This window comes from Leucoraja erinacea, unplaced genomic scaffold (assembly GCF_028641065.1).
Source record: "Leucoraja erinacea ecotype New England unplaced genomic scaffold, Leri_hhj_1 Leri_312S, whole genome shotgun sequence".
Classification (NCBI taxonomy): domain Eukaryota; kingdom Metazoa; phylum Chordata; class Chondrichthyes; order Rajiformes; family Rajidae; genus Leucoraja; species Leucoraja erinaceus.
The window spans coordinates 6,292-22,660 of record NW_026576213.1 but is presented as its reverse complement, the minus strand read 5'-3'; the positions used below and the strand labels follow the sequence as shown (position 1 = coordinate 22,660).

At 46.5% G+C, this 16,369-nt stretch overlaps 1 protein-coding gene across 1 annotated transcript; it reads left to right on the top strand.

Moving 5' to 3' along the window:
• The first annotated feature begins 39 nt into the window (after positions 1-39).
• LOC129693491 (zinc-binding protein A33-like) lies at positions 40-16,369 on the top strand. The gene is made up of 7 exons (XM_055630303.1): positions 40-632; positions 723-818; positions 6,813-7,046; positions 8,826-8,848; positions 8,944-9,062; positions 14,519-14,662; positions 14,876-16,369. Exons 1-7 carry the CDS (start codon positions 114-116, stop codon positions 14,905-14,907), a joined length of 1,167 nt encoding a protein of 388 aa, XP_055486278.1. The 5' UTR covers positions 40-113; the 3' UTR covers positions 14,908-16,369.

Genomic DNA, 16,369 nt, shown 5'->3' with positions numbered 1-16,369 from the left:
GATCTTTGCTTATAGCGGAGGATCTTTGCTCCAGACGGCTCCGCGCTTGGAAGTGGGACCGGCCCCGCGAGGAACGTACGCCTCAAGCCACCACGTTTGGTCGCGCCAGACGCATGCAGGTGGGACAGGGATGGGAGCGGGCAGTCGCGGTACTGCAGAGGGTTCAGCAGCCCGACGTCAGTGAAAACAGTTTGAACCCTGCAGGAACATCCGGAGTGAAAATGGCTGCGAAAGAGCAGATCGAAAGTTGGACCGAGGAGGTAGTTTGTCCCACCTGCAAAGATTTCTTCACCGATCCGGTTGCACTGGAGTGCGGGCACAACTTCTGCCGCTCCTGCATCACACGGAGTTGGGACAGGGAGGGGAGAAACTCCTGCCCGGAATGCAGAGAGGAATCTACAGAGTGCACCCTCAGGGTGAATCGGGCCCTGGTTAGACTGTCTGAGAAAGCTCGAACACTGAGCCTGAATCTCAAAGCGAAGAAAAGCAAACTTCAGTGCGAGGAACACCAGGAAGAACTGAAGCTGTTTTGTAAAACTGACAAGAAACTGATCTGTTTTATTTGTGCAACTGTGAAGGAACACAAATCTCACAGCTTAACGCTGATAGAAGAAGCAATTGAATTCTACAAGGTAAAACCAAATCACTTTTGATCACATCATTGTCTAATCTTTTCTTCATTGTCTGACATTTTTATTCTCTGATCTGAAACCCACCACTAGGAACAGGTGAAGTCTTCTTTCGAATCTCTCACAAAAAAGGAATCAGAGATTCAGAAAATGGAGCAGGAACAGAAAGGGGGCATTTCTGGAGTTCAGGTTTGTACTGCCCATTTAATGTTCTTGTGTGGATTTGATCCCTGTGATGTGTGCAATAATTTGGCACCACTGTAGAGCTCAATAGTCGAGGGCCACAACTCTTGGGAGGGGTTGATCAGCCAATCACTTTACTCCCTGGAACACAGCAGTCTGAAGAATGGTCTTTTACCCATAGTAGGGGGGTCGAGAATGTGAGGGTATAGATCTGAGGTGAGTGGGAAAAGATTTAAAACGAACATGAAGGATAACTTTGATAGTGGGTACATGGAACGAGCTGCCAGATGAGGTAGTTGAGTCGGTTACTGTAACAACATTTGAAAGATATAAAAGGGAAAAGTTTGAGAAGTGTCTTGGCCAAACGTGCACAAGTGGAAATAGACAATAGACAATACGTGCAGGAGTAGGCCATTCGTCCCATCGAACCAGCACCGCCATTCAATGTGATCATGGCTGATCATCCCCAATCAGTACCCCATTCCTGCCTTTTCCCCATATCCCCTGACTCCGCTATCTTTAAGAGCCCTATCCAGCTCTCTCTTGAAAGCATCCAGAGAACCTGCCTCCACCACCCTCTGAGGCAGAGAATTCCACAGACTCACAACTCTCTGTGAGAAAAAGTGTTTCCTCGTCTACGTTCTAAATGACTTACCGCTTATTCTTAAACTGTGTCCCCTGGTTCTGGACTCCCCCAATATCGGGAACATGTTTCCTGCCTCCAGCATGTCTATACCCTTAACAATCTTATATGTTTCAATTAGAATCCCTCTCATCCTTCTAAACTCCAGAGTGTATAAGCCCAGCTGCTCCATTCTCTCAGCATATGAAATAATAATCTGCCTTCTTGTTTTTGATACTAAAGTGGATACCCTCACATTTCTCCACATTAAACTTCATCTGCAATGCATCTGCACACTCCCTCAACCTGTCCAAGTCACCCTGCATTCTCATAGCATCCTCCTCACAGTTCACACTGCCACTCAGCTTTGTGTCATCTGCAAATTTGCTAATGTTACTTTGAATCCCTTCATCCAAATTATTGATGTATATTGTAAATAGCTACGGTCCCAGCACCAAGCCTTGCTGTACCCCATTGGTCACTGCCTGCCATTCTGAAAGGGACCCGTTAATCCCCACTCTCTGTTTCCTGTCTGCTAACCAATTTTCTATCCATGTCAGCACTCTACCCCTCAATACCATATGCCCTAATTGTGCCCACTAATCTCCTATGAGGGGCCTTATCAAATGCTTTCTGAAAGTCCAGGTACACTAAATCCACTGGCTCTCCCTTGTCCATTTTCCTAGTTACATCTTCAAAAAATTCCAGAAGATTAGTCAAGCATGATTTCCCCATCGTAAATCCATGCTGACTCGGACCGATCGTGTTACTGCTATCCAAATGTTCGGCTATTTCATCTTCTATACTTGACTCCAGCATTTTCCCCAGGCTAACTGGTCTATAATCCCCTGTTTTCTCTCTCCCGCCTTTCTTAAAAAATGGGATAACATTAGCTACCCTCCAATCCACAGGAACTGATCCTGAGTCTATAGAACATTGGAAAATTATCACCAATGCATCCACAATTTCTAGAGCCACTTCCTGGGATGCAGACCATCAGGCCCTGGGGATTTATCAGCCTTCAGTCCCATCGGTCTACCCTTGAATATTCAGTTCCCAGCCCTGGCTCTCTTGCAACCATGTCTCTAATCCTACATCATACTTGCCAATTTCTAACTGAGCCTCAAGCTCGTCCACTTTATTTCTTATACTTCGCGCATTCATATACAACACTATGACCTCCGCTTTCACTTCCCCCCTCGCACCGCTTGCAATTGGCCCTGACCTTACGCTCTTATCCCATCTCGAAATTTCCTTCGCATTAATTCGAGAATCTTTTGTAACTTTTCCTGTAGTCACTTCCCCTTCAACTCCATCTTTAAACTCCCAATTTATCAATCCCTCCCCTCCCCCACTATTTAGTTTAAACCCACACGTGTAGCCCTAGTAAACTTGCTTGCCAGAATCTTGCTCCCCCTCCAGTTAAGATGTAGCCCGTCCCTTTTGTACAGGGCACCCCTACCCCAGAAGAGATCACAGTGGTCTATAAATCTAAATCCTTGCTCCCTGCTCCAGCCCCTCAGCAAACACATTCAGATTCCCTATCTCCCTGTTCCTGTCCTCACTAGCACGAGGTACACAGAGAGCATATTAACGTATGGCATCTTGCTGTGGTATCTCAGCTGCACGGAGGCGGAGAGGAGAGCTCTTCAGCACGTCGCCCACAGAGCGCAGAGGATCATTGGGACAGAGCTACCAGGGGTGTGGAGGGCATCTACCACACACGGTGCCTCAGGAAGGCCGTCAGCATCCATAAAGACTGATCACACCCCTGTAACGGACTGTTTGAACTACTTCCCTCCGGCAGACGTTACAAGGCCTTCTACGCCCGTACCTCCAGACTCAGAACCAGCTTTATTCCCAGAGCTATAGCGGCTCTGAACCGGCCCTGCTGAGTGAACCCCCACCCCCCCTGGACTGTCTCCCTCGGATGGTCACGACACACAGCTTATTTATTTATTTTACTTTTATTTTTCATCGGTTGGAGCTGCACTGACGTGCAATGACAATAAAAGATATTATTATTATAATTACTCGAAGCCATCCAGAGATAACCACCCGAGTTGTCCTGCCTTTCAGCCTTCTTCCCAACTCTCTGAACTCATGTTGGAGAACCTCCTTCCTCTTCTTCCCGATGTTGTTTGTGCCTACGTGCACAACTACTGTTCACCTTCTCTCTCAAGGATGTTCTGAATTCGGCTCGTGACATCCTGAACCCTGGCACCGGGGAGGGAACAGACCATCCTCGCGTCTCGTCTGCCGCCACAGAATCTCCTGTCTGCTCCTTGGATAATGGAGTCACCCACCACTAGTGCTGTGCCCGACGTCGGTCTTGCCAGTCGAGTCCCATCTAGGTTTGGAGCCCCCGACGTGTCCGTCGCTCGGACGGGAAACATCGTCTCCCCGGACAGTTCCCAAGAGGGCGTACCTGTTTTCAATACAGTTTTCAAGAGGGCGTACCTGTTTTCAATTAAGGGACAGAAGACACTGTGAATGGCTTGATTATAATCATGCATTGTCTTAGAGAAGGTTCACCAGACCGATTCCTGGGATGTCAGGACTTTCATATGAAGAAAGACTGGATAGACTTGGTTTGTACTCGCTAGAATTTAGGAGATTGAGGGGGGATCTTATAGAAACTCACAAAATTCTTAAGGGGTTGGACAGGCTAGATGCAGGAAGATTGTTCCCGATGTTGGGGAAGTCCAGAACAAGGGGTCACACAGTTTAAGGATAATGGGGAAATCTTTTAGGACCGAGATGAGGGAAACTTTTTTTCACACCGAGAGTGGTGAATCTGTGGAATTATCTGCCGCAGAAGGTAGTCGAGGCCACAGTTCATTGGCTATATTTAAGAGGGGGTTAGATGTGGCCCTTGTGGCTAAAGGGATCAGGGGGTATGGAGAGAAGGCTGGTACAGGATGCTGAGTTGGATGATCAGCCATGATCATATTGAATGGCGGTGCAGGCTCGAAGGGCCGAATGGCCTACTCCTGCACCTATTTTCTATGTTTCTATGTTTCTATGTTTAGGGGTAATATGAGGGGGAACTTCTTTACGCAGAGAGTGGTGGCGGTGTGGAATGAGCTCCCAGTGGAAGAGGTGGAGGCAGGTTCATTGGTATCATTTGAAAATAAATTGGATAGGCATATGGATGAGAAGGGAATGGAGGGTTATGGTACGAGTGCAGGCGGGTGGGACTAAGGGGAAGAAGGTTTGTTCGGCATGGTCTTGTAGGGCCGAGATGGCCTGTTTCCGTGCTGTAATTGTTATATGGTTAATAGGCAGAGCCACCTGGGTCTCCTGCACTCCGCGGTTACCACCCTTTCTCTCCGTCACACACCTTGGTTCTTCCCGTATCCTCGGCGTGACAACCTCACTGTAGATCCTGTCCAGGAAACTCTCGTTTTCCCGGATGGCCCTGAGGTCATCCAGCTGCTTCTCCAGTGCCCCAACACGGTCATTTAGGAGCTGAACCTGGACGCACTTGCCACAGTTGTAGCAGCCAGAGGCTCCATCCGTGTCCCTGGGCTCCCACATCCTGCAAACATCACACTGTCTCATCTCTCCTGTCATGTGTTCACCGCGTTCCATCCTCTCAAGGTTTTTGCGTAGCCTCCTCTCCTCAGCCTCCTCTCCTCAGCCTCCTCTCCTCAGCCTCCTCTCTTCAGCCTCCATCATCAGCCTCCTCTCTTCAGCCTTCTCGCCGAAGACATAGAAACATAGAAAATAGGTACAGGAGTAGGCCATTCGGCCCTTCGAGCCTGCACCACCATTCAATATGATCATGCCTGATTATCCAACTCAGTATCCTGTACCTGCCTTCTCTCCATACCCCCTGATCCCTTCTTGCTGCCGAACACCCCACCCCCAACCTTCTTCACGGCGGCCCGTTTATGTCTCGGCTCTGACAATTGGAGGGATCTACCCAGTAACAACACTAAGAGCAGCTCCGGGCCGCCGTGCTCCTCGACTCGACGCCTAACTAGCTCGGGGCCGTCCTGCGCTGAGCTTGCTGCGGGACGGATAAAATCTCGTGGCAGGCCGCATGTGGCCCGTGGGCGATAGTTGGGAGACCCCTTTAGAAACATAGAAACATAGAAAATAGGTGCAGGAGTAGAGGCCATTCAGCCCTTCGAGCCTCCACCGCCATTCAATATGATCATGGCTGATCATCCAACTCAGTACCCTGTACCTGCCTTCTCTCCATACCCCCTGATCCCTTTAGCCACAAGGGCCACATCTAACTCCCTCTTAAATATAGCCAATGTACTGGCCTCAACTGCCTTCTGTGGCAGAGAATTCCACAGATTCACCAGTCTCTATGTGAAAAATGTTTTCCTCATCTCGGTCCTAAAAGATTTCCCCTTTATCCTTAAACTGTGACCCCTTGTTCTGGACTTCCCCAACATTGGGAACAATCTTCCTGCATCTAGCCTGTCCAACCCCTTAAGAATTTTGTAAGTTTCTATAAGATCCCCCCTCAATCTTCTAAATTCTAGCGAGTCCAAACCGAGTCTATCCAGTCTTTCTTCATATGAAAGTCCTGACATCCCAGGAATCAGTCTGGTGAACCTTCTCTGCACTCCCTCTATGGTAATAATGTCCTTCCTCAGATTTGGAGACCAAAACTCTACGCAATACTCCAGGTGTGGTCTCACCAAGACCCTGTACAACTGCAGTAGAACCTCCCTGCTCCTATGCTCAAATCCTTTTGCTACGAAAGCTAACATACCATTCGCTTTCTTCACTGCCTGCTGCACCTGCATGCCTACTTTCAATGACTGGTGTACCATGACACCCAGGTCTCGTTGCATCTCCCCTTTTCCTAATCGGCCACCATTTAGATAATAGTCTGCTTTCCTGTTTTTGCCACCAAAGTGGATAACCTCACATTTAACCACATTATACTGCATCTGCCAAACATTTGCCCACTCACCCAGCCTATCCAAGTCACCTTGCAGTCTCCTAGCATCCTCCTCACAGCTAACACTGCCCCCCAGCTTAGTGTCATCCACAAACTTGGAGATGTTGCCTTCAATTCCCTCATCCAGATCATTAATATATATTGTAAATAGCTGGGGTCCCAGCAATGAGCCTTGCAGTACCCCACTAGTCACTGCCTGCCATTGTGAAAAGGACCCGTTTACTCCTACTCTTTGCTTCCTGTTTGCCAGCCAGTTCTCTATCCACATCAATACTGAACCCCCAATACCGAATTATTAAGATGAGATCTTAAATTGCCAAAGTTACGGATTAAATACATGTAAATGGGATGTAGATACGTACAGGGCCCAGCATGGACATATTAGGCCGAATGGCATATTTCTGCACTCAAGAGTGACATAATATATTGATTCTCATCTTTCATCTGACAGGAAGAGTCACACAACCTTCAGTCACTGATCACATCGCAGTTTGCTGAAATGCACCAGATTCTCACTGATAAAGAGCAGCGTTTACTCGGAGATGTCCGGGAAGAAGAGGAGAAGATTGTAAAAACAATGGTGACAAACCTTCAAGAGATACAAAATAATTTAAATTCCATTCAGGAGGAACTCTCAAAGCTACAGGAACAGATAGACCTCAAGGACGACCTGATATTTCTGAAGGTGAGGGGTTACACTACAGTTTGGTGAAGTGAAAGTGCACAGTCACAAAATGGTGGGTTAAATTTCTGAAATAAATGCTGCATTTACCAGTAATTCAGTACTAGGTCAATATTCCATCTGCCGAACTACTCACCACATCTGGCAATAATGCCCCAAATTCCAGGAATTCTCGTGTATTTATCCTAATTCAACTTAAATTTATCTGCAATATTAACCAGGCCACCCTGTCAGTTCCATGTTCTGTTTCCTGCATTTCTTACAGTAAGATTATTAAAGACCATCATACATTTCAGGTTTTATTTTTCTTCTCCCCACAAGTAGTGACAATATTTCCAACCCCCACACATTTAAATCTGCCGCTGATCTTAAAATGTTCCATGCCCAATTATCTCTGACATCTTCTCCAGATAAAATACCACAACATGCCCTAGTCTTATTCGCAAGTTGCATACTCGCAGTTATTTTCATCGACATTCCTAATGCTTTCCCCCGTGTTCGATGTCTCTACGACAATATCCACTTTCTGTCTGAGTGACAGCGGCAAAGAGTTGGGAAATGGGAATTATCAGAGGGGTTTTTTATTGCAATTTAGTGAAATACTTCAGTGAGTAAGGCAAGGCAGAGCCTTTACCACCTCGGGCAGCTGAGGAAATTCAGATTTGCTCTGAGGAACCTTCAGTGCTTCTACTCTGGGGCTGTAGAAAGCATCTCGTCCGGCAACCTCACAAACTAGTTTGGGAACAGCTCTGCCCAGGACTGGAAGGCTCTGCAGAGAATAGTGCGTTCGGCTGAATGCACTATGGGAACCACACTCACACCCTGCAGGACCTATACATCACAAGGAGCAGATCCAGAGCCAGCAACATTAAGGGGGACCCCTACCACCCCAGCAACGGACTGTTCCAGCTGCTACGGTCAGGTAAACGCCTCCGCTGTCATGCTGGGAAACCAGAGAGGGTGAGACAGCGTTTCTTCCAACAGGCCATCTTATAACAGGTACTCAGGTAAACTCTTATCTCACCAGGGACTCATTTACTGTTGTGTTGTGTCTTTAATACTTTTTTTCCCTAACATGTAAATACTGATTCTGTTCTGTAGTTTTTGCACAATTCGCAGGCATTGCCACTTTCATTTCACTGCACATCTTGTATGTGTATGTGTGACTTATAAAATCTGAGGACTTGACATTATTGCCATAGGGGGAGTGCAGAGACGGTTCACCAGACTGATTCAGGGGATGTCAGGACTGTCTTATGAAGAAAGACTGGATAGACTTGGTTTATACTCTCTAGAATTTAGAAGATTGAGAGGGGATCTTATAGAAACTTACAAAATTCTTAAGGGTTTGTGATGAGCCAAACCAATGCAGGAAGATTGTTCCTGATGTTGGGGAAGTCCAGGACAAGGGGTCACAGCTTAAGGATAAGGGGGAAATCCTTTAAAACCGAGATGAGAAGAACTTTTTTCACGAAGAGAGTGGTGAATCTCTGGAACTCTCTGCCACTCAGGGTAGTTGAGGCCAGTTCATTGGCTATATTTAAGAGGGAGTTAGATTTGGCCCTTGTGGCTAAGGGGATCAGGGTAAATGGAGAGAAGGCAGGTACGGGATACTGAGTTGGATGATCAGCCATGATCATATTGAATGGCGGTGCAGGCTCGAAGGGCCGAATGGCCTACTCCTGCACCTAATTTCTATGTTTCTATGTTTATAAAGTTGACTTGACTTGAAATACCCACCGTGGGGAACATTCTATTGAGATTTGTCTTTTTTTATTTCAGGAGGAAGCTGGTCGCAACACATGGTAGGACATGTTTTTGACTAAAACAATGTATGTTTTAAAAGAACGGCAAAAACAAAATATTGCTCAGATTATAACCGGCTGTTAAATATTTGCAGGGTTTGTGATGAAGCCAAACCAATGTCAGTGGTGGATGGCTCGCTGCCAATTGAAAAGTTTGATCGCACCTTTTTCTTCAACATTGCATTGAAAGAACATTTTGATATCATCAAACGAGGTAAAACTGAAACCTATTAACAACTCTTTGTGTGAAGAAAACTGCATCCTCCAGTATTGATATCCCTGCATGCATGGGCGTAAATCCCAGGGGACACACACAAACCCGCATGTTTTGAGAGGTGGGGCACAATCCCCCCCATGTATCCTTGTATGTCGAAATGTAAATTACACCTATTCTCCAGCCCCTTTACCCCCCCCCCCCCCCCCCCCAAGTGTACAATTTTGGTCGCCCCATTATAGGAAGGAAGCCAAGCACTAGAGAGATTTACCCAATTAAGCCAGTGTTTCAACTGTCTAAAATACAGAGTAGGTTGAAAAGTTAGGCCTTTATTCTCAATGGCAGGCAGTGACTAGGGGGTACCTGATAGAGGCTTTTCAGTGCTGGGACCCCAGCTATTTACGTGGATATATTAATGATTTGGAAGAGGGAGATTGAATGCAACATCTTCAGAATTTTGCGGATGACACGAAGCTGAGGGGGCAGTCTTTAGCAGAGAGTGTGGAGTGAGGATGAGCTCCTAGGAGTGCTGGAGGCAGGTGACTTGGATAGGCTGGGTAAAGTGCGCATATGGATGCATGGCAGAATTATGGCAGTATAATGTGGATGGACTTGTAGAGGTTATCCACTTTTCCGTGCTGCAAAAATAGGAAAGTAAACTATATCTGAATGGTGGCCGATTAGGAAAGGGGGAGATGCAACGAGACCTGGGTGTCATGGTACGTCAGTCATTAAAAGTAGGCATGCATGCAGGTGCAGCAGGCAGTGAAGAAGGCGAATGGTATGTTAGCTTTCATAGCAAAAGGATTTGAGTATAGGAGCAGGGAGGTTCTACTGCAGTTGTACAAGGTCTTGGTGAGACCACACCTGGAGTATTGCGTATAGTTTTGGGCTCCTAATCTGAGGAAAGACATTCTTGCCATAGAGGAAGTACAGAGAAGGTTCACCAGACCGAATCCTGGGATGTCAGGACTTTCATATGAAGAAAGACTGGATAGACTCGCTTGTACTCGCTAGAATTTAGAAGATTGAGGGGGGATCTTATAGAAACTTACAAAATTCTTAAGGGGTTGGACAGGCTAGATGCAGGAAGATTGTTCCCAATGTTGGGGAAGTCCAGAACAAGGGGTCACAGTTTAAGGATAAGGGGGAAATCTTTTTGGACCAAGATGAGGAAAACATTTTTCACACAGTGGTGAATCTCTGGAATTCTCTGCCACAGAAGGTAGTTGAGGCCAGTTTGTTGGCTATATTTAAGAGGGAGTTAGATGTGGCCCTTGTGGCTAAATGGATCAGGGGGTATGGAGAGAAGGCAGGTACAGGATACTGAGGTGGATGATCAGCCATGATCATATTGAATGGCGGTGCAGGCTCGAAGGGCCGAATGGCCTTCTCCTGCACCTATTTTCTATGTTTCTAAAGGGGTCTCCCAACTATCGCCCATGGGCCACATGCGGCCTGCCACGAGATTTTATCCGGCCCGCAGCAAGCTCAGCACAGGACGGAGCTGAGTTAGTTAGGAGTCGATTCGAATCGGGGAGCACGGCGGCCTGGAGCTGCTCTTAGTGTTGTTACTGGGTAGATCCCTCCAATTGTCAGAGCCGAGACATAAACGGGCCGTCGTGAAGAAGGTTGGGGGTGGGGTATTCGGCAGCAGCCAAAATCATAGTCGACAGGTGTGGATGTGGATGTGGATTTCAAACATGTTTGAAACATTACACCTGGAAGATATGAGACTCCTCCTCGCAGGCAAAGCAGACCACTTCCAAAAGACGTGGTCTGCATTTATGGACTTACTACAAGCATAAGGTGCAATAGTAATTTAAAAAAATAAATGGTGCCAGGATCGGGTAACGGGGGGTGAAAAACATGGCTGGTAGATCCCTTTTTGCGGAATTTTTTATTATAGAGCGATTGTTTCTCTTTCTTTCTTTTCTAGGGTCTATTTCTTAACTTTCTTCTCTAACTCTCTCTCTAATGGGCTCTCTTTTCCCAACACTTTCCTGCACTTTCACAACTCTTTCTCACTTTCCTTACTTCTTTTATTTCTCTCTTTCTTAAAGCTCAAAAAATGAAGGGGTACAACAAATGTAATGAGACATATGTGGTGTGTATTACTGTAACGTATTGTACTTCTAATAAAAATAAAATAAAAAATAAATAAAAAAAGACAGTGTATGGCAACGGCCATAATAGAATAGAATAGAATAGAATACGTTTATTGTCATTGCACAAACATCTGTGCAACAAAATTCCATTGCAACTCCTTCGGTGTTTACATAAATAGACACAGGATAAAAACATTTAAAAAGAACAAAACACAACAGCCATTGACTCACATATACACAAGATAATAATAATAATACATTTTATTTATGGCCGCCTTTCAAGAGTCTCAAGGACACCTTACAAAAATTTAACAGGTAGAGGAAAAACATGTAAGGGGAATGAAATAAATAGTAGAGACATGACTAGTACACAAAGTAAAGACAGAATTCAATACAAAACACAATATGAGGCAATTAATGCACAGATGAAAAGGGAGGGGGACGTGGGGCTAAGGATAGGCAGAGGTGAAGAGATGGGTCTTGAGGCGGGACTGGAAGATGGTGAGGGACATGGAATTGTGGATCAGTTGGGGGAGGGAGTTCCAGAGCCTGGGAGCTGCCCTGGAGAAGGCTCTGTCCCCAAAACTGCGGAGGATGGACTTGTAGTTGGAGACCGGCTGATGTGGATCTGAGGGACCGTGAGGGTTGGTAGGGGGAGAGGAGGCCAGTGAGATATGGGGGGGCCAGATGGTGGAGGGCTTTGTAGGTGAGGATCAGGATTTTGTAGTTGATCCGGTGGGAGATGGGAAGCCAGTGAAGTTGTTTGAGGACTGGAGTGATGTGATGCCAGGATTTTGTGTGGGTGATGAGTCAGGCGGCTGCGTTCTGGACCAGTTGGAGTCGGTAAAGATCAGTAAAGAAAATAATAAATTGGTATTAAAAACATTTTAAAAGAATATTGCGCATTATCTTGCACCCCAAATTATATTGTGCTTCCCCCAGTGATAGAGTTAAATTATTTTATCGCACATGGGTAGAAACTATTTTTTTGGCTTAAGAGACCTGTATCGCCTCCCAGAGGGTAGCAGAGTGAAAAGGTGGTTGGCAGGGTGGGTGGGATGTGTCCTGCTTGATGTTTGTGGCCCGGCGCAAGCATCAGGCCCTTTATATGTCATCCAGGGAGGCCAGTGGAGCGTTTGTGATGCTCTGTGCAGTTTTTATAACTTTCTGCAGCGCCCTCCTCTCAGCCACAGTGCAGCTAGCAAACCACACCAGGATGCCATAGGAGAGGATACTTTCCACGGCGCACCGGTAGAAGGGCAGCAGCAGCGGCGGCTGTGAAACGTTTGCTCTCCGCAGCGACCTCAGGAAATACAGCCGCTGCTGTGACTTCTTCACGAGAGTGACGGTGTTCATTGTCCATTTGAGGTCCTGGGAGATATATATTCATAGCAAAAGGATTTGAGTATAGGAGCAGGGAGGTTCTACTGCAGTTGTACAGGGTCTTGGTGAGACCACACCTGGAGTATTGCGTACAGTTTTGGTCTCCTAATCGGAGGAAAGACATTCTTGCCATAGAGGGAATACAGAGAAGGTTCACCAGACTGATTCCTGGGATGGCAGGACTTTCATATGAAGAAAGACTGGATAGATTTGGTTTGTACACGCTAGAATTTAGGAGATTGAGGGGGGATCTTATAGAAACTTACAAAATTCTTAAGGGGTTGGACAGGCTAGATGCAGGAAGATTGTTCCCGACGTTGGGGAAGTCCAGAACAAGGGGTCACAGTTTAAGGATAAGGAGGAAATCTTTTAGGACCGAGATGAGGAAAACATTTTTCACACAGAGAGTGGTGAATCTGTGGGATTCTCTGCCGCAGAAGGTAGTTGAGGCCAGTTCATTGGCTATATTTAAGAGGGAGTTAGATGTGGCCCTTGTGGCTAAAGGGATCAGGGGGTGTGGAGAGAAGGCAGGTACAGGATACTGAGTTGGATGATCAGCCGTGATCACATTGAATGGTCGTGCAGGCTCGAAGGGCCGAATGGCCTACTCCTGCACCTATTTTCTATGTTTCTATGTATATTCCCAGGAACTTAAAGTCAGTGACTCTCTCCACCATGTCTCCTTTGATGTAGAGAGGAGCAGGTTCCAGAAGTCAACAACCAGTTCTTTTGTTTTCGTTGGGTTGATTTTGGTACCAGGTTATTTTTAGTGCACCAGACAGTCAGTTTTTGGACTTCATCTCTGTAGGCAGACTCGTCGTTGTTATTTATCAGCCCCACCGTGCGATCGTTCCTCTCGCCCCTCTTCGCACTCAAGTCAAGTTCAAGTTCAAGTGAGTTTATTGTCATGTGACCCTGTATAGGACAATGAAATTCTTGCTTTGCTTCAGCACACAGAACATAGTCGGCATTGACTACTACAGAACAGATCAGTGTGTCCATATACCATGATATAAATATACACACACACACACATGAATAAATAAACTGATAAAGTGCAAATAACAGAAAATGGGTTCATAATAATCAGAGTTTTGTCCGAGACGGGTTTAATAGCCTGATGGCTGTGGGGAAGTAGCTATTCCTGAACCTGGCCGTTGCAGTCTTCAGACTCCTGTACCTTCTACCTGAAGGTTGCAGGGAGATGAGTGTGTGGCCAGGATGGTGTGGGTCTTTGATGATACTGCCAGCCTTTTTGAGGCAGCGACTGCGATAGATCCCCTCGATGGAAGGGAGGTCAGAGCCGATGATGGACTGGGCAGTGTTTACTACTTTTTGTAGTCTTTTCCTCTCCAGGGCGCTCAAGTTGCCGAACCAAGCCACGATGCAACCGGTCGGCATGCTCTCTACTGTGCACCTGTAGAAGTTAGAGAGAGTCTTCCTTGACAAACCGACTCTTCTCAGGAAGTAGAGGCGCTGATGAGCTTTCTTGATAATAACTCTCTTCTTGTGCCAATCCCCTCCCCATGTTTTAAAAGCAATTTCCACCCATGGAATGGTGGAATGGATGAACTAGCTGTGGCTAGTTGACTCGATGAAATCTCTTTAAAGTGCAGCCACAAACTGCAACGGAAATGCAGCCGTCAACCTGCAGACAGGAACATTCACAAACAGAGTTTAAAAGCAAGCTATGCTGTCCAAAGTGATTTGGGTTTATTTCAATTGTAGTATCAGAAGCACCGAGCACATAATGCAAATGAATCGATGAACTAGCTGGTAGTTAATCTTGTTGCAAACTTTGACAGACTTCCTCGCTATCCACAACAGTGGTATCGAGCAAGTCCGTCCGTCCGCCCGCCTGTGCTTGAGGTCGAGCGGCTTCTCCCCCCGGTCCCGGGACCGCGCTGCCCAAGTCTCCCACCCCCGACCCCCAGCAACTCACTGATTCTCTGCTTCTCCCCCCAGTCTCCGTCACCCTGGATGTGGAAACAGCGCATGCACTGCTCGAGTTGTCTGAGGATCAGAAGGGTGTGACATGTACCCGGACCCGGGGGAGTCTCCCTGACACCAGGAAGAGGATTACACGCAGTTCGTGTGTGCTGGGATCAGGTCGGTGATAATTGGCTCAAATTCCCGCGTTGTAAAATTCCAGTGAGCGCGGAAATAAAACGCGAATGTAAATGTTGGAAGAGTGAAATAAACAGCAACTGGAATCAGAGCTGTCTGTCGATCCGTTCATTTTAATCCGCTAACTGCGTCCGGCAACTGAACAGAAATGCTTTTGTGAAAATATAAAGATTGAAACAATCTCCCTTCCTGCAGGTTCAGCAGCAGCCGTGGGCAGCGGGTCCTGAGCTCCGGTGTCCTAAAGTCCGCAGTCAGAGAAGTAATAGCGTGTTTGCAGGATGTGCTCTCCACACACCAGATTCCACGTGGGAGGCCGTTATGCTCGGGCTCTGCCTGTCTCTCTGTAGATCATTCCTTGTTTCAGTCTCCCTCCCTCACGTCTCTCTCAGGTACATCATGTCTGTATCGGTGCCGCTTCCAGCTCTTATTCACCGATTTAACATAGAAACATAGAAAATAGGTGCAGGAGTAGAGGCCATTCGGCCCTTCGAGCCTGCACCGCCATTCAATGTGATCATGGTTGATCATCCAACTCAGTATCCCATCCCTGCCTTCTCTCCATACCCTCTTATCCCTTTAGCCCCAAGGGCCACATCTAACTCCCTCTTAAATATAGCCAATGAACTGGCCTCAACTACCTTCTGCGGCAGAGAATTCCTGAGATTCACCACTCTCTGTGTGAAAAATGTTTTCCTCGTCTCGGTCCTAAAAGATTTCCCCCTTATCCTTAAACTGTGACCCCTTGTTCTGGACTTCCCCAACATCGGGAACAATCTTCCTGCATCTAGCCTGTCGAAACCCTTAAGAATTTTGTAAGTTTCTATAAGATCCCCCCCTCAATCTTCTAAATTCTAGCGAGTACAAACCGAGTCTATCTAGTCTTTCTTCATCTGAAAGTCCTGCCATCCCAGGAATCAGTCTGGTGAACCTTCTCTGTACCCCCTCTATGGCAAGAATGTATTTCCTCAGATTAGGAGACCCAAACTGTACGCAATACTCCAGGTGTGGTCTCACCAATACCCTGTACAACTGCAGTAGAACCCCCCTGCTCCTATACTCAAATCCTACACACTCTATCTCCCTCACTGCCAGTTTCCATCCAGTGCCCACTTTCCTCTGCTCGAGCCCCGACACTTCCTTTGGATTTCACGCCATCTTGGTCTCCGCTTCACTCAAAACGTGAGTGACCAAAGTCCGTTCCAAGCCCACGGACGCCTTCGGCAACTTTGTCCATCCACCACCCCTGTTTGCGTATCGGAAATGGAAAAATCCCTCCAAGATCGAGTTCTTCCAGCAAAAACCCGCTTACATTTACACAATGCCCTTGCATATCTTTTAGGAGTCAACAAAGTGTTTTATTGACGTAAATCTCTTTAAAGTGCAGCCACAAACTGCAACGGAAATGCAGCCGTCAACCTGCAGACAGGAACATTCACAAACAGAGTTTAAAAGCAAGCTATACTGTCCAAAGTGATTTGGGTTTATTTCAATTGTAGTATCAGAAGCACCAAGCACATAATGCAAATGAACACAATCTTTCTATTTGGTTCTTGTGAATGTTACTGGTGATGCGAATTATCCAAATTCAACAACTGGGCTATTAAATATGTATGTTGGATTAATCGACTAACCTACAATATTGTAAGTGGGTTTGGTTTCAATGATCCAATCCCATTACAAAATTCCTCT

Coding starts and splice junctions, on each gene's coding strand:
- LOC129693491 (XM_055630303.1), top strand. CDS start 114: ATGCAGGTGGGACAGGGATGGGAGCGGGCAGTCGCGGTACTGCAGAGG. Junction 633..722: donor AAGCAATTGAATTCTACAAG/GTAAAACCAAAT, acceptor ACCCACCACTAG/GAACAGGTGAAGTCTTCTTT. Junction 7,047..8,825: donor ACGACCTGATATTTCTGAAG/GTGAGGGGTTAC, acceptor TTTTTATTTCAG/GAGGAAGCTGGTCGCAACAC.